At 43.0% G+C, this 21,149-nt stretch overlaps 1 protein-coding gene and 1 long non-coding RNA gene across 2 annotated transcripts; one reads left to right on the forward strand and one right to left on the reverse strand.

Moving 5' to 3' along the window:
* Positions 1-204: 204 nt before the first annotated feature.
* Positions 205-6,630, forward strand: LOC144462857 (uncharacterized). Its single transcript, XR_013491030.1, has 4 exons — positions 205-284; positions 4,453-4,542; positions 5,142-5,228; positions 6,241-6,630. It is a non-coding gene; the product is annotated as an uncharacterized LOC144462857 (long non-coding RNA).
* Positions 6,631-10,874: 4,244 nt separating this feature from the next.
* On the reverse strand, positions 10,875-13,804 carry p2ry1 (purinergic receptor P2Y1). The gene is made up of 2 exons (XM_033630580.2): positions 13,608-13,804; positions 10,875-13,314 (listed from the first exon to the last, which is right to left on the reverse strand). The coding sequence occupies exon 2, from the start codon at positions 13,283-13,285 to the stop codon at positions 12,227-12,229; it is 1,059 nt and encodes a 352-aa protein (XP_033486471.1). The 5' UTR covers positions 13,286-13,314; positions 13,608-13,804; the 3' UTR covers positions 10,875-12,226.
* Between the last annotated feature and the right edge of the window lie 7,345 nt (positions 13,805-21,149).

A 21,149-nucleotide genomic window follows, 5' to 3' on the forward strand; every position in this document is an offset into this window, starting at 1 on the left:
AGCAAATCTGTTGTCTCATGCAGTTTTCTTTTTATAACTGTCTCTCTTGTTCACCTCATTTCAAGCTGTTACGGTCAGCAACAGTAGTTTCACAATTACAGTAAAATCCTCTTTAATGACCCGTGGCTCCTTGTCGAGCACATCACTTCCACTTTGTTTTAACTACATCCCCATTTCACTTCTCTGTTTGACACAATCCACTCAGAGAGACACAACCTTGCTCTTTTTTTTTCCTGATAGAAAAAACCCTTCCTGACAAGATATTACCAGGACACCTGCGCGAGGTGAGTGTGTGCGTGCGTGTATATGTGTTTATACATGTGTGTCGGTGCATGTGTCTGTGCGTGCTGCTATGATGCACCTCACCTAACCTCACCGGACCATTAATCATTTGCAGCCATGCGGTAGCCACTACACACTCACACTGGCACCACTTACAGCCTACACAGACATCTATAAACACACACTCACTGACAAGCACACGCACGCACGCGCACACACACACTGAACTGCTAGGATTAATAGGGTGAGGCAGCCAAGCAAGACAGGATAATAGAATCTAAACAACGAGGCTGTATGGGGAAGAGAAAAGAGGAAAGGCGAAATAGGAAGTGGAGGCATCTGGAGAGAGAGCGACTTATCACTAGAGGACGTCGGGGAAGGAGAGGTGAATTTATGGTAGAGAGGGAGAGGTCAGAGTTGAAATTGGTAATGCAAAGTGTGTTGGATGTGGAAAAATACAAATTTCATTTTGTCCGGCTGTCTCTCTCTGATTAACTCTCACAGCGTAGATGTGCTTAGGTGTTAGTGCAGCAGTTTTAGAGGGCAAAATCTTTTGTCAGCTATTTTCTGGAGAGTAGAAGGCACTCCACTGCTGATCACCTCTTTCTGCTAATGGATAATGGAGGAGTGTGTGCATGTGTATCGTGTGAATGCATTTGTGTGTGAGCTCAAAAATATTTATATCTCTATATTTATATTCAATGGGAAATGCTACGACCTTCCGTTGGCACTTTTCGGACTTTAAACACACCCAAACTAACAATGCAGCTGCGATAAAAAAGCTAAACATCCGAGAGTCACCCGCTAAGCATGCAAGGTATCTATCTATCTAATGAGCTGTCTAAACACACCTCCAACAGGAGGCTAGATTCCTGATAACACCTTTACCATGGTGGATCATTAACACTCACAAGTCAGAATATGATGTTACAGTGTGCACTCTGTCGATGTGCATGTGCTGGGATCTGCAGCTTCCACACATACAGTATGGAGGGGTGGTGGTGAGTGAAGTGATGCAGCAGGGGAGGCACAGAAAAGGAACTTTGAAGTCGTTAACTTTGAAGAAGCTAAATCACAATTACAAAGGCAAACTTAAACGCCAATTAGCACCACGTGTCAGCTTTAAAAGAGATTTGCTATCACTGCTTTTTCATGTGAGTTTTCAAAGCTGCAGCTGTTAATTAGATTTTGAGGCATTTTTAAGACCTTAACTAAGATTTTTTTTATCAGTTTTGTAGTGTATAAAATGAGTCTGCATTAAAGTTACTAACAGTTGACTGTTAGTAACTAACAAAGAAGGTGCAGAAGTTACGTACGCAAACAGACCACGCTAGACAGGAAGTGATTGATTGTTTTTAATGAACAAAAACTGTTACCATTTCACGTGTGTTTCATAATCCACCGTGATCGTGAAGCAACAGGAAACACAGGCTAATTATGTATTGTCCGGTGTCATCAAAAGTTCAACAGCCTGCAGCTGCAGATTCTGACCGACTGTCCAGCGTGTTGCTATTGTGCCAGATTATCACATAGATGGACAGAGAGAGGATTTCAAAATGTTTAGACTTGTTTGTGGCTGCACAGCTGCTTGTGTGAGAAAATAAAATAAACACCGACAACTCATAGCACATTTATGAGTTAGATATGAGCTCAGATGCTCTTTTGCTCCATTTTCACTCAGTCAGAGGGCAGGTCGATGAAATATACGCAGTGCAACAAATGAGTTTGGAGCAGCAGAGAAAAAGACAATAAAGGTTCCTAAGTCTCCTAATTTCCCTTTCCGCTTTTTGTGCACGTTACACCAGGGTATACACCTTTGTCTTTAGGGCCATAGCTACCACTCAGAACACAATGGTTATGGAACAAATAATTTGGACATGTGGCAATTTGGACTCATGACTCAATCCTGGCTTAAGCAATTATCTGAAAGGCTCTGAAAATATACCGTCTGAATCAACTTCTAATTAGGAATTAGGAGTGACTGAATCCTATGCGGATACAAGCGGCCGAAATAAGTTAATGCCGTGGGATGGCTGGGATCAGCCTTAGAAATAGCATGGAGAGCTCGGACATCTGGAGGGAGCTCGGAGTAGAGCTGCTGCTTCTTTGCACTGAAAGGGGTCAGTTGAGGTGGTTCGGGCATCTGATCAGGAAGCCTCCTGGGCACCTCCCACTGGAGGTGTTTTGGGCACGTCCCACTGGTCGGAGGCCCCGGGGCAGACCCAGGACACACTGGAGGGATTACATATCTCATCTGGCCTGGGAACACCTCAGGTCCTCCAGGAGGAGCAGGAAAGCGTCACTGGGGAGTGGGATGTCTGGGGCGCTTTGCTCAGCCTGCTGCCCCAGCAACCCGGCCCCAGATAAGCGGATGAAAATGGATGAATGGATGGATGAATCCTAAATGAACACACATTTTTTCCCCCAAATTAGAAATGTTTTGGTTATTTTAATATTTCCACATTTCATTTCTTTTCCAAGCCCTTCTTACTGGTTTGAGGTTGATTATTTATGAATATTTAAATAGACAAATAATTGAAATATTTGCGGCAAAGTTCTGATTCTTTTGGAGACCATTTCACAAGAGTCATCCAGTTTGATGAGTGCCCTGCAGGGCTGTATAATGGCCAGTAAATATGGCATGCAATTGATTCCCAAGCTTTTATTGGTTTTCTTAAGAGCGACCATTCTAAGATAATAATAGACCCATAAAGTCTGGAGAACAAGCTTATAGAGTGGTTTCATTAACACCCTTCTAGATAGATCTTAAAGGCATGCTGTGCAGGGCCTTATCGCTTACTGTTTGTGTAAAAAACATTCAAACTTGGCCCCTCATCCCTGCACTGCTTATATGTACACTGCAAGCTATACTGTAGGAACATTACAGTTGCGTCACTCTTCACCCTCCACCCCTGTTTTTTGTGCTGTGTCCACCATTTTTGTAGCTTCCTCTTGGATGCATGCTACCTGGCATGTTACTACCCGGTCGCTAGCTTCTTATATAATTACAACCAGCACTCTTATTGGCTGGGGGCTACATGCCCGTAAACATCCCAACCACATCAATATAAGACCATAATAGGAAAATACAGATGGATGGTAGGGTCTCTGATTACTTTGATTACTTTTGTGTTAGTCTATTAGGGCTGCCCCCTAATAGTCACCCAAATATTAGTCAAAATCAAAACCTATATGACTGGACCATGTGGGAATTTCATTTGAAAGGACAGACACAGGAAGAGGCCACGTTCAGCAGTCAGACAGGAGACACGTTACAAACCAATCACAGCCGACAGATATCTTTCCTTTATTCCGTAAATATCAGTCTGATAAATACGGAAAAGTTGATCATGTTAGTGCAGGGCTACCCAGAGCTTTACATCTGTCCCACAGATGATAGGCCTACACTCTACAGCTCTGCACTCAGATGCTTGTTAAGGTTGCTTCACAATCTCAGACAACCTGCTGCCGTGCTCTTGAAAGCTGGCACATGAAAGGCACAAGAGTAGCACCTAGCGCCCAACATCACGTTCTCCAGGCAGTTAAAGACGCAGCATATGTACAGCCTCTAATTTCCAGGGCTGGTACCTGCGGTTATTCCACAGGCTAGTTAATAACATGTCGGGCAGGAAATCCAAAGTGTGGGATCATTTTGAGAAGGTGAAGGACGAACCCAAGGTGATATGTAAACTCATCTTCATTGGTCGACTACAAACATGACGTATCATCTGAAACATGTTAGTAGCTACATGCCCATTAGCCACTTAGCACAATCATTACTGCTTTGCCGACAGCGTCATTAACAGGCGGCTCGCTCAGTGTGTGACGTGCACTTGTAGATAAAATATAGGCCTATATTAATGAAGGGTCATTAGTACGGTTTTGTATTTCTCTGTAATGTAGCACAGTGTTAACAATGTTACTGATAGTATTCTTTCTCACACCTTCAACTCAAACCATTGTGTTGCCCCACCCAAAAAACTGGTTGACTAGGAAACTTCTTAGTCAGGGGCAGCCCTAGAGACTGCACTAGGAAAATTCTGTATGGTATACCTTTAACAAAAATGAATGTTCATGGTCGGTTGCACGGTTGAATCATAGAGTGTGTACAAGTTCATCTGCAAACCCCCTTACAGAAACAGAGACTCATGTCGTTCCCACCACACACAGACCTGCATGACAGCGAACCAAAAGCAGTGAGGAGCGGTGAACCTGTGAAGGCGAGAGACGACCCTTCTCCTTCCTCTGATGGCATATATGGTGATGTTTGTTCCATTATTCACCTGCTGTATATATAGATATGCCTACACACCGCTTGTTGCAAAGATTTTGTTCCCTCCTGCTTTCACACACACAAGCTTTTTCCCACTCTTTGTAACACACACGCTGACACACTGTGAATACGGAGCGGTGGATGTAATGTGCCGGTACATAAACTTTGGTCTTAAGAGATTTATCATCCAGCCTGTAGCAGGGCAGCGAGCAGACTGACGGGTTGCCAGCTAATAAAAGCATTGGACTCTCAGTGGAGTGCATAGCTCATCACCCTTTACAGTAGTTTCACAACTTGCAGACAAGCTGCAGGGAGCGAGGAGCTCAAAAGGAAGGATACTGTCTCATACTTCTGAAAAACGTCTTTTTTTTGTCACAGTTGTCTTCACAGCAAGGCCTTCCAGTGACGCCTTAAATCCATTCTAATCTAACTTAATTATGGGTGTATTTTGTTTCAGAAAGTACGAGAAGTATTCCCAGAAACTATTTCAACTATTTCCTTTCTGGCGTCATGATGGATGACCCTTGGTCTCACTTTGATTTCAGTGTGGATTCAGACACACAAATAAACATATTCTACTTTTCAGGTCTGGAGAAAGGAGCTTCAGATATTAAACACATGCAGATGATATAAAGTTATAGATGTGATCGGCCTGACCTGCAACCTACATTAAGTAAGGGTTTGTTTGTACCTTTACTTCTCAACAAATATTCTCTATTTTACACTGTGACCTTGATCCATTTGTCTTCCTCTCTCATCCTTCACTTACCTCTGTACAGTATCTTATACGTATACTGCACAGAACAGCATGTGCCCTTTTATTTTTAGCTCTACTCTTTTCTTCCTTAATACTTCTTTTCTCTTTCTCCCGCAGCTTTTTATATGCCCACGGCACATCTGGTATCGCCGTAGTTCTCAGCTTCTTGTTCTCACACCTTGCCTTATCTTGTCCGTTCTCTGTCCTCTCAAGCAGCGGGCATCCTTTTATTTAACCTCAGTTCATTTCAGAGCTCCACTTCCTATCTCATAACTCTTATCACACGAGCCAGCTCGTCTTCTCTCTGCCTGAGTCACCCAGCCACATCGGTCTGTTTGCAAAACTGCCTCTTCTGATAGCTGTAAAAGGGCGAAGAGCTTTACCTTTACTAAAAGTATACAGTATATTACATGAGAGTTAGAGGATTATGACAAAATGATTTCGAATTTTGGTACGGTAGTCCAAACCGTAGACGTCTTCCTCTCGTTGCGGGTCAAACTGCTCCATCACATCATTGTAACCCCATTGTATGAAATCAAAGACATAGGTTAGTGGATGTCAGCCGGTGAGCCGATCGTTCAAGATGATCAATGACGATGCCAAGAAGCGGCAGAAAATCAACAAGAAGCCAGACGGGAGTGGCTGCACAGATATTGATCATAAACCTTATGACAGCAGAAATATGACAGCCAGTGCTCTCTCTCTCATACACCCTCTCCAACTTCCTCTTCAAGCCCCATCTAATCCCTGCACTTCTTATTTACAATGCCAGTCTAATATTATTGTTACTGGCAGTGGCTCAAACCATAAGCATGACTTTACAGCACGCCATAGAGTTTATAATGACGACAGTTCTCATTAATTATTATGCTTACACCAGCTGTAAAGTCGCAGAGACTTTTCATTTTGTCCTTTCATGTCCATACAGGTTTGAGATCAAGGTCTACGTTTAGCTTTAACGCCGGGGCATGTACAGTATTTCTGACAACATGATGAACATGAAGTCATTTCACAAGAGCAAAGTAGGCCAGCACCAGGTGACGGAGAACATACTGCCCTGAAGACAATCATTTCAAATGGCTTTTACTGTGAAGAGCAGCCACACCTTGGGGTCATCTGTATCTTTGATGGGCTATCGTTCACGCTGCATGGCTATATATATATGTTATCCTGGCAGTATTGTTTTGGCTTTTGACTTATAACACAATGGAATGGATGATCTTTATTAGACATGTGTTGTACTTTTATGCTAATGTTATATTAGTTTTATTAACTCTATTTTGTGCTTGTTACAATGCTACCCGTTGAATGTTTTATGTTTAATGCTTTTATTGTGAAGCAAAGTGCTTAATAAATAAATCATACATTGACTTATGTGTTACATCTAGTGGTGAAGAGGTATTCTGGGGCCATATTCACAAACATTGAGAGCCCCTAACTTCGCTAAAAAAATAGCAAGGAGTCCTAGTGAAGGAGTGATTTAGGCAACTTCTCAATGACGGGACAGAAACTTTTCCCTTTTAAAGATGTGATTGGTTTTACAAACATGCCTGTGGGGAGTCTGCTAGGTGTGCAGACCCAGTGGGAATGAAATGAATTGCGTTAAAATATGAAACTGTGAAAGTGTTGTGATGTTGTGCGATCATTGTGTTGATGGAGAGTTTCAGCAGACCCAAATCATCACTGCTGCACTGTTGTATTTTTTCAGTTTCCATATCTCAATGTTTTGATCACTTTCATCTCTGGCGTTATATCGTCATTGGGTCGGATGGGAGATGTGAACGCATCTGTAATGAGATCAACCACAAACATTTTCCCTGCGCCATCTAATCTGTAGTATTTTATTAACTTACTGTCATTCAGCGTTTGGAGAATGTTTCTCCTACCATTTTTATCTCTTTCTTAAGAAACTCTTAAGGCCCAGACACACCAAATGAACATCAAAGAACCAGTGGTGATGAAGTTTGACTGTTGCATCGGCCAAGAAGCCAACTAGCATGTACATTCTGCACCTACGTGAGAGGAAATCACTTTCCATACCAGCAGACAGTGACAGTCTGTATTCATCATTCAAAAAGTGAAACCAGATGCACAACAAGAAGGATTCAAGAGTTAGCACATTAACAACACAACCTGATGTTGTTAGAACAAAGGGTATTTACCAGGTGCTAGCAAACAGGCCAGCGGCCAAAAAAAAGTCTTATAGAGCAAGTTGGTTTTGAACTTACACCCTCTATCCTTTAGTCATTTGTTTGCTTTCCTCACTTCCTCTTCTCATACACTGAGCTGAACTGCCAATTCATGTGATTTCTCTCTCTCCGATGGGGTCCGCCCATTACTGTGCCAATTCAACATGCTGAATCAGCCAAAAAATAGCCAACAAGGGCTGACTAGGGCCAACGATGAGGGACAGATTGCGAAAACTAGGGCGAGAGACACTCGCTGACAGCCTGCCTTTGACCACTGTGGACCATGGGATGTCCTCCTTCCAATTCCAGTTTTTCACCTTAGGAGCTCTCCTCAGGTCTACTGTGCTTTGTGAATCAAATTTTTAGAAAACTCTCTGAATGTTTATCTAGTTTTGTCATCAGAGTAGCTCTGTGTACTCAGAAGCTTTGTAACCTGAGATCCCTTGTTTAAGTAAATACTCAGTTACAAATAGTGCATTCAAATTTTACTTGTCAGTTTTATCAGCAAATACTTGTGAGTACAAAAGTATAAAAGTACCTACGATGCAGACAAAGTTGCTTCTTTCGGTGGTACATCATTACATATCATACAATGGAATTATTATTACTAATGCATTACTATGTAAGAAGCATTTGCATGTTACTGCTGGTTGCAGAGGCACTAATTATACATATATATGTAAATATATATGTATAATTATCTCATTGCAATTTTAGCTGACTGGTGCCAATGGTGCAGGGCAGACTGCAAAGACTAGGGCGCCAGACACTCACCAACAGCCAAATATTGACCAATGGCCGACCATCAGCTTGGGAACTCAGGGCCCTTGATTACCTTTATAAGTCATCTTCCTGGATTCCGGGTTTTCACCTTAGGAGCTCTCTTAAGGTCTAATATGTTTTGTCAATAGGTTCTTGCCAAGAGCTAGGATCTAGTCTATATATATATATACAAATATATACGAATCCCATTTCATATTCTCATATGTTTTAAAAGTATATTCTGCAAAAATAATAGTTCAGAGCAGAGTAAAAGGTATAATATATCTGAAATGTTGCATACAATTAAAATACTCTGGTAAAGTAAAAGAAGGCTACCTCAGAAGTGCACTTCAATAAGGTGCTTGGCTTATTGTATTTAGTTACTTTCCACCGCTGGTTGCAAATTCAGAGTAAACAAACAATGTAACATTTAAGTACATATTCATCTGTGCGGTCTATTAAAAGACTACGTGTCGTCCCGCCTTCACACATTGACGACCAGCTTCAGCAGTGATAATGGGACAGTTTAGTCTCCGCTGACTTCTTTCATCAAACCTGTGAAATTGTGTTATTACTCTGCTTGACTGTTAATGTTTGTGTTCAGCTGCATGCACTCTCTCCCCAGCTGCACCTGCATTTAATTGTGCTGGTCTGGCAAGTAGATAACTTGCCAGGCAACGTCTTATCTGTGAGTTCTGATGAACAACTCAATGTACATACACACACATTCTCACACACGCACACACACACACACCCACACACACACACACACACACACATAGGCATTACTTGTTTGCATCTGTGCATGCGTCACCAGGCTGTCAGTAACATGCGAGCTATCCTTACCTGACCAGCAGTGTTTGTTCTCAGATCTTTTCTTGCACATACAGCTGGTTTAAATGTTTGCTATTTTTTTTTTACAAAAATATTTTGCGAACTTGCTTACTTAACCACTACAGCTGGAAAGCATGTACATGACTGTGTGACTTCCTCTAAAAAATTGCATCAAGTTGTGTACAAACACTGAACTCCCACCTCATGCATGGCTCTCAAGGCTCTGCAAAGCCTCTAGTGCATGCTGTTTTCCACTTAGTACTGTGTAATGCAAAACCAAATCATGCACATGTGTAATGTTACATGTAAAATCAGAGAATAAAGCCTCATAATGTTTCTGGTTAATGCATGATTCACTACAATAAAGCAACAGCATGGGAACTTTCATGGGAGTTTTTAACGGCCCATGTGGTCTTTGCAGCTAAATCACATGGTGTTAATGGACCCACTGAACACTGCAGTATAACCTCACCACTCATCACTCTGTCCTATGGTTGTTTGTGCCACAGGTTATTCACCAAAGACCAAAAGCTGACATTTTGATTGTGTTTGGTATTTGTGCGGTTAGCCGTAGTTTCTGGCTCAAGCAATCGGTGCCCCTGTGATGGATGCGGTCGTGCCGACTCCCACTGTAAATCTCCAAAAACAAAGCTTGGTGGTTTAGTTAAGCTGTCCTCACTGTGATTACCCACTGGGGCCCCCTGCCACCAACAGTGTCCTCGGGAAAAAACACAAACACACACACACACAAACTTTGTTCTCCTAAGCTGCCATTACTCTGTGCTCTCGACTCTTCCTTCTGTCTCTTCCTGTCTCTTATTCAAATAGTATTCCCCTGAAGGTGCTCAGAAAGGGCTATTTTGAATTTGAGAATAAAGAGAGGATGATGTGAGAGAAAAGAGGTGAAAGGTGGCTAAGAAAGGGAGGGAGGAGACACTGGCAAGCAGCCCACATTCTGCAAGTCAAGATTTGACACTCAGGCTCAAAAGCACTGACGCTGGCTCGGTTTTTGGCCCTGGCTGAATCTAATCTTCCTTTGATGTGATCATGTGTACACAGAGCACACAGGATATATGTTCTACAAATAAACCGATATACATACACGTTAATATTCCTGTGGTCCGTGTGCATGTCACAGTGTGGGCTTTCTTTTGATAATGAAACAACCGTTGACCAACAAAGGGAAATAACGGCTACAACAGCCACCTACTCGAATAAGGTCTGAGTTGCCTTCAGGCTTTCCAACACAGAGACACACAGACACACAGACACACACACACACGCATGCGTTTGCCAAGTCCAGCTATGCAGTTTGCACCTCAAAGCCAGGAAATCAAAAGCCGTTTGTATTCATGGGCTCTGTTTGGAGGAAGAGGGTTGGTTGGTTTCCTGTGCCCACAACACAGCGCAGCCCTGGGGTCCTGGTGACAGCCTCACACCCCTGTCTGCATCAATAACCCCACACCATTGTGACAGACACAAAAGCTGTCTCAGGGTAAGCCAGGAGTAAAAGGTGCCACTCTTTATTCCTCCCTCGTCCCTTCGCTTCCTCCTGGCTGTGTTGGAAAAACAAAGTCAACAGGAGCGTGGAGAGAGAGGAGCGGCGAAGGGACACAATTCTGCACGAACGACTCACAACCAAGTGTTTGGTCACTCGTAGCCATGCATGCGTTCAGCTAGGAACACGTGCAGCGGGCACACACACAAAAACTCACACATAAATGCGATAAATTATAGATTTAAAATGAGCCACCATCTTAAATAAAGTATGCAAGTCTTTTCTACATTGTCTGGGATGTTTTAAATATAAAAAATTTATTGACAAAGTTACACGTGGCCCCAAATATCCTGTACAGGTGATTCACTTCCGTTCTTGACAACAGCTGACCACATTACAGATTTACAAAGGTATTAGCACAGACATCAAACACCTACGTAATCCAGGGTGAAATATACATGGTGAGAGCTCCACAATCATTTCTCCAGAGTGAATACAAGAGATGCAAAAGAGAAATGGCCACCTGTCAAAATGGACACAGTGCAGTATTTAATTTGAGGTATCTCATACAAACAAGTCTTCAATATGTTGGAGTCACAAAGCAGGTGAGTGTGTGTCGTTTATACTCATTAAGAAGCTATTATTTATTTCCTACGCTGTAATAAACACTGCAATGGTTAGAACCTGCTGTGGTTAGTCACTGTTTCACTGATGGTGATTTGATACCGGACTCATGCACTACAGGTCTGGATTAGTGATACTGACTTGAACAAAACAGTTAACAACACAGTCTGGAACATCACAATGTCCTGTACAGCACACCTTTAAAAAAACATTCATCGTATTATCATATACACAAAAAATACTGTAAGTTTTACCTTCTCTTTTTTGAACACGTTAACAAGGAGAGAAAGATTGTGGTAACAGAGCCGTTTCAGACCTTAACCTCAGAGCTGTCAACATGAAAAACTACACGACCACATTCCTCGCCTAGTCAGTAATAGATGGGGAACGAAACGAGGAGTGATAGGTAGCCCTCTGAGCAGAGAGTCCCCGGTCATAGTGCATTGCAATGTCTACACGGCACATCCATGCAGCAGTCTCAAGTTCAGTGCATTTACTTTTTTTCCTCTAAAAAGCCATCTCAGGTACACTTCCCTAACCACAAGCTCTCACCTGCTTAATAGCTATTGATTAAGCATCAGCTCAGTGGCTAGAGGAGGTGCGATCCATTCTCAGTCCTATTTCTCCAGAACAAATTTGATGAACGGGACATTATAGCTTGGAGGGAAACCTATTTCCCCAGCTTGCCTGATCTTAATGTTCATTTTGTCCAGAGTGTAAGCAACAGTGACTACTCAGTAAGAATGAAGAGTGATGGCTGTGACATTTAGAGTACAATACAGGACGATACAGTACAATAGCTTATCAACATCGACAGGCTGCAAGCGAGCGATGGTTATCACAGGGTTAAATGTATTTATCTTACAGTTCTACAAACTATCGACCATGAAGTTTTACACACAGCCTTCAGTCCACACAGTGCATTTATTTATTCAGTACAAAGTCCATCGTGGTTTCTAAAGCTAATAGAGATCCACACCCATGACCGGGCACACAGAGGTGCCCTGTCACAGCCTCCGGTCCCCATTCTCCACATACTCAGCCAGGCTGTTGAGAGCCGTCTCCTCGCTCTTGGACTGAAGGACATTGTCCCCCTTCCTTGAGGGCTTTTTAGTGGCCCGTGACAGCTTCCTCCTGAAGGTATCCCCAGCCAGGAAGTAAAGAATAGGATCCACGCAGCTATTGAGGCTGGCCAGCCCTCGCGTCACCTGGTAGGTGGCGTAGACGCGGTTATTAAATTCACACATGTCGGGGCTCTGGAAGTACAGCCTGGCCCTCATGTTGAGGTTCTTCATCACGTGGAAAGGCAGGTAGGAGACGGCGAAGACCGCGAGCACGATGATAACCAGGTGGATGGATTTCTGCCGCAGGGGCGCGTTGTTCATGTCATTGTAGATTAACGCTTTGACGATCATGCCATAGCAACAAAATATGATAATAAAGGGGATGCAGAACCCGAACACAGTCAACATCATGCTGTAGATAAAATAACCAGGTAACTCATCCTCAGTGGTGGTGTCGTAACAAGTGGTTGCATTACGCTTCAAACCAGTCCTGGAATAATACAGGATGGGGGATATACCTATAACGACCACCACCCACACCAGCGCACTGGTGATCACTGCGTTTTTCTTCTTCAGTCTGCCCAGAGACTTGAGCGGGTGCACAACCCCAGTGTACCTGTGAACACTGATGCAGGTCAGAAACAGAATACTCCCGTAAAGATTCACATGGAATATGAACCGCTGCAGCCGGCACAGAACATCCCCAAATATCCAGTCTGTTTTATTAAAGTAGTAGAAGATGAGGAAGGGCAGCGAGAGGACGTAGCAGAAGTCAGCCAGAGCCAGGTTGAACATGTAGACGGAGATGCTGCTCCACGGTCTCATGTGGCACACGAACATCCAAATGGCCAGGCTGTTGCCCACCAGCCCCGTGAGGAAGACCATGATGTAAACGGTGGGCAGGTAGTAGAACTGGAAACCTGTCTTGAGGGAACATCCTCGTGTGTGATTGTGGAGATCTGTTACATTCAGCATATAGGTCAGGTTCAGGTCTGTGGTCATGGTGTCAGGGGCAGAAGCAGGTCCTGTTGCTGCAGAAGAGGGACAAACATAATTCATATTTAAGCTTATATTTTGGTAGTTAAGTGCAGCTTTAAACACAGATAATAGGTTGAATGTATCAGTGGTGTGTTGCTCTGTCACATAGTTGTTTGTTTATCCGTTTTTAATGGTGTTTGCATGGAAAAACCAGTCATGCGGATACTCGACGTTTGAGCTCCAAACTTGATTTTCTGGAATGCCTACGCGCAGTGTAACACACACACACACACACACACACACACACACACACACACAGGAATTACAAACGTATTACAACACTCACCGCTGAGAGAGACTTGTATTCCACATTCCTATAGCCTTCACAGTTGCAAAGATTTCAGTCAGCACGCGGATGGGGCGTTACGAGCTGTCAGGTGTCTTCATTCAGCCTCCTTACTGTGTTGTGAATTGTTGAAAAGTTGCGATATCCTTCAGGTTCACGCTGACACTTCAAGGGGGAAAAGAGTCCGCCGTCGGTTCGTCACGCGGGGCGACGATTTCCCACAACAGCGGCAGTGGGACGCACCAGAGACAGCTGCAGGCTCTGGCACGAAGAGCAGGAATTGCAAGCAGCAGGCTCCTCCGTAAAGCGAGAGGAGGCTCCTCGCACTATGGAGAGGGGAGGTGCGCACCACACTAAACCACTGAGCAGCTTCCCGTCTCCAAACGCGCACTTTATGTTCCTCCCTCCCCTTATTGGACCCTAAACAGATCTGACATGCCAGCACGTGCAGAATATTGGTGTAGAAATATTAATATTAGCCGAGATGAGTCCATTTCTGTTCTGGTTAGAAAGAGTAAAATCACAGAATTCTTATTTTGCATCCCTGTTAAGTTACGAGAACATGTATATGTGTGGATTTGTGCAAGACAGTAGTGATATTATTATTATATTATTTAAAGGAAAACAAGAAATACCAGCCCAGGGCTTTAGCCATTGAGTCAACATTAAAGGGTAATAAAAGCTGCCACTTAGCCTTTGAATACACAATATACAATACCAATGCACTAACTAGGCTACTGTCTACATAAGAATTACATGCAGTGTAGCTTAAATGACTGACACTGAACTTCACACAGGCGATCTGACAACTACAACAGCCCGTTCTCATTCTGAACTCATCAAATACCTCCGCTTTGTCAGTGATCTGGGAGTTAGATACTGACGCACAAAGGCACCTTTTGCGGTGGTATAATACGCACAAGTTGCCGAATACTGGCGCTATGTCAGTGGACGTCCACATAACATATGGATGCACAAAGTCATCTTTTGTAATGTAATGAAATGCACGCCAGTAACAATGTAATATAAGGAGCTGGAAAGTCCCTATAGTGTGGAAGGGAGGGGAGTTGGATGGGTCCAACATACCCTGGACTTTCACACGGGAGCTTGTGGGTGAATGCTGAGCGAAGGCACCTTTTGCAGCACTATAATACGCACTTGGCGGAGGCAGTTGTTGATGCAGCGGCTACCAACTGAAGTTGTCGAATACTGGTGCTATGTCAGTGGACGTCCGTATAAGTCTTTAGTGGTGTTATGAAATGCACCAGCCAGTGGCAGTTTGTAATGTCACCAGTAACAGCATAAGGAGCTGGAAAGTCCCTATAGTACAGGCAGGAGGGGAGGTGGAGGGGTCCGACATACCCCGGACTTTCACCTTGGAGCTCGTGTTCACTTCAAGGGTGAACGCTGAGCGAAAGCACCTTTTGGGGCAGTATACTATGCACTGGGTGGCAGCAGTTATTGATGCACCAACTAAAGTTGTTGAATCATGGTGCTATATCAGTGGACATCCACATAAGATACCAATGCACAAAGGCACCTTTTGTAGTGTTACTGAATGCACCGATCAACGGCAGTTTGTGATGTCGCCAGTAACAATGTAATACAAGGAGCTGGAAAGTCCCTATCCACCTTATTCCTGAGGGCACTACTGAAGAAATGATTAAAGGCGCAACTTCCAGTGAGAAAGCGAAAGTAGCAGTAAGCTAGTTAGTCCCATAGACTGTTGTTAGTCCCGGTGGCTACTCTTGGTGGCTAACCGCCAATGCTGGTTCTTTGAAAGTAATTTGCCTTCAGTTGAGCAAATACTAATAAATGGGTCCAACCTACAACTGTCACCTGGGAGCTTGTGTTTGCTTTCATGAGCGAAACCATGATGTTTTTTTTTTGTTTTTTTTAAACCTAACCACGTGCTTTTGTTGCACAAGTAAATAAACGTAAATATGAGGTGTTTAACCAATGTTGTAAGTGTATTTTGAAAAAGGCTGTAGGTATTTAATGTGCAGAAACTGTGCATTTCTTGGAAAAAAGGAAGTGTTACTTGGAAAGACATAATGCGTGTGACAAACATTGACACAGCGTCCGGGAACATCAACATCAGATGCAGGAGTGATCATATGTCAATGTGAAAGTCCACAGACAAAGCAGCAATATTTAACGAGTTGGGATGGGAATATGTTGACTAAAACATAATAAAGACATAACTTTATACAGGTTTTATACACCTGTGAGCACTATTTGTGGTCGCTGGGTGAATATGTGGCTGCAGGTAACTTACCCATCATATTAGGGATGCTTGATGGTAGCACTTGCGAATCAGCCTGTTTTTAGGGGCATTTGAGTATTGAGTGCCCCCCCCCCCCAAATGTACTAGCTCCCAAATCACAGTGAGACTAATGATTTCATAATGGTTTTGAAGTGATACAGCAGTGTGCTGAGAAGAAATTTGTTTCAATGGGCAGTGGGCAGAGCTTTAATGGACAGTGATATGTCATGGTTATGGGTTTGTCAGTGCAATTCATTTTTGTATGAAACATCCTTCCACAATGACTGTCAATTGTGACGAGTCGGGGAGCCATTGATTAAAACAAAAACGGCAGAAGGTTGGACAGGGCAGGAGCCGATAATAAATTACTGTTTTCTACACTGAGACGGTCATTTTGTGTCTTCTAAAAGGCCGAGACAGACAGCCGGATGTGCACGACACGGCCAAGGACAAAACAGACGCTGGCAGAGGCAGGAGACAGGGGGAGGATGGTGAGGAATAGTGAAGGGAGTGGACTGTGGGGAGAGAGAGCCAAAGGTTAAGTTAATTATACTGTGATGCCAAACATCTTAAAAATGTAGGAAGAGCCAAGGCTGTTGCAATAATCTAATGGATGCTATTAATGAGACAGAAAATTAAATGTTGGCCATAAACTTAGTATTGTAACATTATGGCCCACCACAAGATATTAAATTAAGTATGGCGTGGTGGCCTGTGTGTCATGAAACTCCTCAACAACTTACTTTATTTTTAATCTTGAAGCAATAGAACACATCAGGGAAGCAACGTATACATACAATTAAATCGAGTTGTAATTTCTAATCATTTCCTAGAAAGGAACTCAAAAATGCAAAAATGATGTCTTAGAAAGGTACCATATGTGGTGCTAATTATAGGGAAAATGGTTACAGTGGAAAGGAAATCTCTTCAGAATTTAACTACTTCCAAACTCTACAATACTACTTCTGTACTGGTTTCATCCAGGAGTGTAAATATAAGCCCCTTTTACACTGCTACACTGATTGGCGAGTTGATCCGAGGTGCCCAATTTTCCGCCTCGTAGGGTAGTCATATTGGCAGAACCCTTTTTGGTTTAAAAAGAACGTGGCACCCTTCCGCCAACAGAGGGGCTGTTGAAGACTTGTGGGAGGAGCTGATGATGATGCCGCACGTGCAACCCACTGGTGGTGGATAAACAGGAAAAGGCTGATAGCAGGAATTAGCGAGCAGCTAGTGGCAAGAGGGAAATGCAAACCTGACAGACACTCTAAAGATGAGCAACTAGGGAGACAAGGAATTGCGCGCCCTCCTTGCCCTTGCAAACGAAGAGGCCAAATGACGGGAACCGTGAACGACGGGCCGACTTATGAGAGAATCTGCGATGGACTGACCAGCCGCAGTTTCCCTCCCATGTCACTGTTTACGTCACACGCTGAGCTACACGTTTTGTTACTTGCTCACGCCCCCCCATTGCCCCGAAAAAGGCGCATTCTGTATAAACAAAAGTAGGTAGGCAGCATTTTGCTGCACTCCCCGATTTTGTTTTTATACTGCCAATGCTGAAAGAAGACTGATTGGGCTTTCCTGTAAATTTGCACAACTCCTGTTTAAAAAGGGTGACAGACAGTGCAGGCAGTGCTGCTGCACTTGGGCCCGTGAGGCAGGGGGGTCCATAGAGAGAGTGGGCCCTCCAACAATGTGTTGGGTGAAGAATGGGCCCTTATGAGTGATTGCCACCTTGGAAATATGCCTGTTTTGTAGAGGAACTCTCATTTGCTAATGCCATTTGTTAATAGGCCTTTGGAAACAGCAAACTCATCTCTGTCATGTTTTTTTTCTCTTTTTTTTTGTAAAAATAGTCAAAAGCATCTATAACAAAATTCCATGCTTATTTCAAATAAACTATCATAAACCAGTAACATTGTGAAATGAAATGAATAATTTCTCATTTTCTTTGGTATGTCTTGTGATATACAGATACGCAGTGATGGTTGCAGCATGATATATATGTAAATGTTATCCAGTGTCAAATCTCAGATTGTGTAACAATATATCTGCACAATAATATCGTGACAACATTATGCCTCTGGTTCCTTCTTAAAGCTGGTATTTACTATGTGTGCTGTCTCAGACCATCTATTCTAGTTAACAAATGCACTGTCTCGTTCCAGGGACTGTCTTTGGAAATAATCAAGTAACTGCAGGAAGTGTACAACAAAGCATTACTAAGCAGATAGTATGCCCAATATCCCACCAAACCAACCACATGGAGCAAAAATGACAAATATCACTAGAATACATTTAGATCTAAGAAAACATGGTGCGTTAAGCAATAAAACAAAATAGGCCCTTTGTTTGAGTAAAGATTACTGCTTGGTACTCACGACCAAAAAAGCCACAAAGTCGCCTAATTTTGTTTGCAACACATTAGATAGCACCAAGAAAACCTGATAGTAATTCTTAGTTTTAAGTGATAATATTTTTTATTTCCTGTGAAACTTCAAAATTAAAAAGTATACATAAACATGAATCTGATAAGATTTACCTAAAATTACAAATAAAAATGTCAAGGCAGATGTTGCTGGCACATTAAGGTGTCCATAGCCAACTCTGCTATTTGCACCTGGGGTGTAAAAAGCCAATGTTGCTGTTTACACTGAGGTGTTTATTCCTGGCCGTCCCAACGATGGCAAAATATGACACTAACACAAAACGGTCTATTCCGCTGTTCTCCTGAAGTTTATGTAAACTGTGTGCAATCAGCAGCCTTGTACATCCTTAAAACTGAAAATAATATATCAACTAAATACGCCAACACTGACTCACACCCCACTCTCTTGCGTGTAAGTCCAGTGCTTAACCCCTTCATTCAACACATATCTGTGCACTATTGTTCTTTATACCACATCACCTTACTAGCAGTACTAACCATAACCATGACCCTTTTTTTGCCTAATCCTCATCACTACGACCTTGGCATGTAAAGGCCCTGACACACCAAGCCGTCGGTCGGCCGTCGACCAAAGTCGGGCCGTCGGTGAACGTCTGTCAGCCTAGTTTTTGTGGTGTGTCCCGCACCATCGGCACTTCAGTGTCGGCGTCAGTGGCTTTTCAGCCGATTGAGCATGTTGAATCGACGGTGGAGCTTGTCGGTGAGAGAGATCACTCTGATTGGCTGTTCAGGTTTTATTTCCTCGTCCCTGTAGCAAGTGAATCTGCCTGTAGTGAAACCGGGGCTAACCGGTGCTTCCTCCTCAGGCTCCACTTCACTCAGCTGCCCCACAGACCCGCTGCTTTTTCCCACTTTAACCTGAATAACAAAGCGGGGCTAGCTGGGAGGCTAGTGGAGCGTTAGCCACAGCATGTCAGAGGGAAGCACAGCCAGTTAGCCTCCACTAGCTTCCCAGCTAGTCCGTTTGGATCCAACCGGAGCACCGAGCCCCAGTTTGTTATTCAGGTTAAAGTGGAAAAAAGCAGCAGCTTTGTTGGACAGCTGAGTGAAGTGGAGCCTGCGGAGGAAACACCAGGACCGTCTGGATGTAATAGTCCGTGAAGGTGCTGCAGTGCTCGGCTGCACAGATAGGAAACCCCTATGTACAACTCTCTCACTCCACTCTCTTTCACGCAGGCACAGAACGTATGTGATACTTGGCCGTCAGATGTAGTCTTTGTTGTGTGTTCAAATGCAACTGACACAGGGCGACGTGAGGCGACGTGAGGCGACGTAGACGACGCAACAGTTGGGTTTTGTCGCTGCTAGTTCTTTGATGTCGGTTTGGTATGTCTGCACCTTAAAGGTCGTAGTACTAGTGACTATCCTCAGCTGGGTGCAAATAGACACTCTGAAATGTTAAATTGTTTGTAGTGACATAAACCTGTATATACAGTAATAAGCTACGTATTTAATTACAGATAATTATTGTCATTTTACATACATTTGTATTTAATTTAAGACAGCAGAAATAATATAGTAATTTTGGTGTAAAAACAAAAAGTAATTTGTTTTTATTTGAAAAATAATCATACAAAAACAGCACAAATATTACAAATACAAATGCAGTGCAGTGAGTCAGCTAACAGTTGGTTTGACATTTCAGTTACAGAGGCTTCCTCAACACAGAGTTGCATGGTACCAACTCTTTATATTCACAAATCTGAAGTGACCACTGTGTAACTGTACCAGTCCCAATTGTGTCAAATCATTTAACGTTAAAATATTTGAAGGAAGTGAGGTAAAAACAGATGAACATTTGAGTACACTGAACCAAGATTATGCTGCTTCTGTGTTGATTTGCACAACAGATGCAGACATTCAAATGTACAGGCTTGTTTGAGAATCACTGTATTGTAAACTGCCAGCATGACGACTCACTGTACATAATCAGTTCAAGATATCTAACAGCGTACATCTGCCAACACAAACACAAGAAGAGTGATGAAATATGTCCCTTGTGGTTTATCTTTTCTGCGAAGACAGCAGATGTGCATCTGTTGGCACTGAGACAAAGACTTCAATCAGGAGAGATTTCTGAAGGAATTCTGACTTTGCAAACTCATTCCTAAAACTTAGCTGAAGAGAAACTGTGACGTGCGACGTTTAGAGTGCTCCTGCTTATCTGCTCTCTCTTATATCAGCAGGGATGTAATATTCAAAGTCTCAAGGCAGGATGAGCTAAGAAATGTTCACTGCCATTACATTTCCTGCCAAGGACCCTATCCTATTTGGCTCTGACCTCCATTTTCTGCCCCACAGGCTGACAGGGACAGAGACATATTGGGCACGGCTGGACGCTCACTGTTAGATTAATTTGAATGTGTTAAGCGCACATTGGCGCGACATTGGCGAGGTCAGTGTACCTCAACCTGTCATAGGAGCTGCTGTGTGATGTTAATTTCTAAGCCTGTTTTAAAAAGGGATTTCAGACACTGTGTTGTGTTTGAGTGAAGATCTCTAAAATTAGGAAGCATTATGTTTTAGAGTTCTTATGTGGCCCAATGGGATTGATAAAGACTGATAAAAAACAATTTATTGTTATCTATATTCTTTAAGTTATCTTGGCGTGCAGTATGATATTCAATCACATGTGGAGAGTCAACAGTAATTAAAATATGTTTATCTCCATTTTTTGGACATGGTCTCTACATAGCTGTATAATTGATGACGTCTACACTTTGGCTATGGTTAGACGTCTACCAAATTTTCACTGACAGCCCAAATTCAGTCGTGATTTAGCCTAGATGTCAGGTCTTCATGTAGACGGCTATTAGACGTTTTT

Source organism: Epinephelus lanceolatus, chromosome 4 (genome assembly GCF_041903045.1).
Source record: "Epinephelus lanceolatus isolate andai-2023 chromosome 4, ASM4190304v1, whole genome shotgun sequence".
Taxonomy (NCBI): domain Eukaryota; kingdom Metazoa; phylum Chordata; class Actinopteri; order Perciformes; family Serranidae; genus Epinephelus; species Epinephelus lanceolatus.

What these genes read in the sequence shown, in the direction of transcription:
- p2ry1 (XM_033630580.2), bottom strand. Translation starts at nt 13,285, where the DNA reads ATGACCACAGACCTGAACCTGACCTATATGCTGAATGTAACAGATCTC.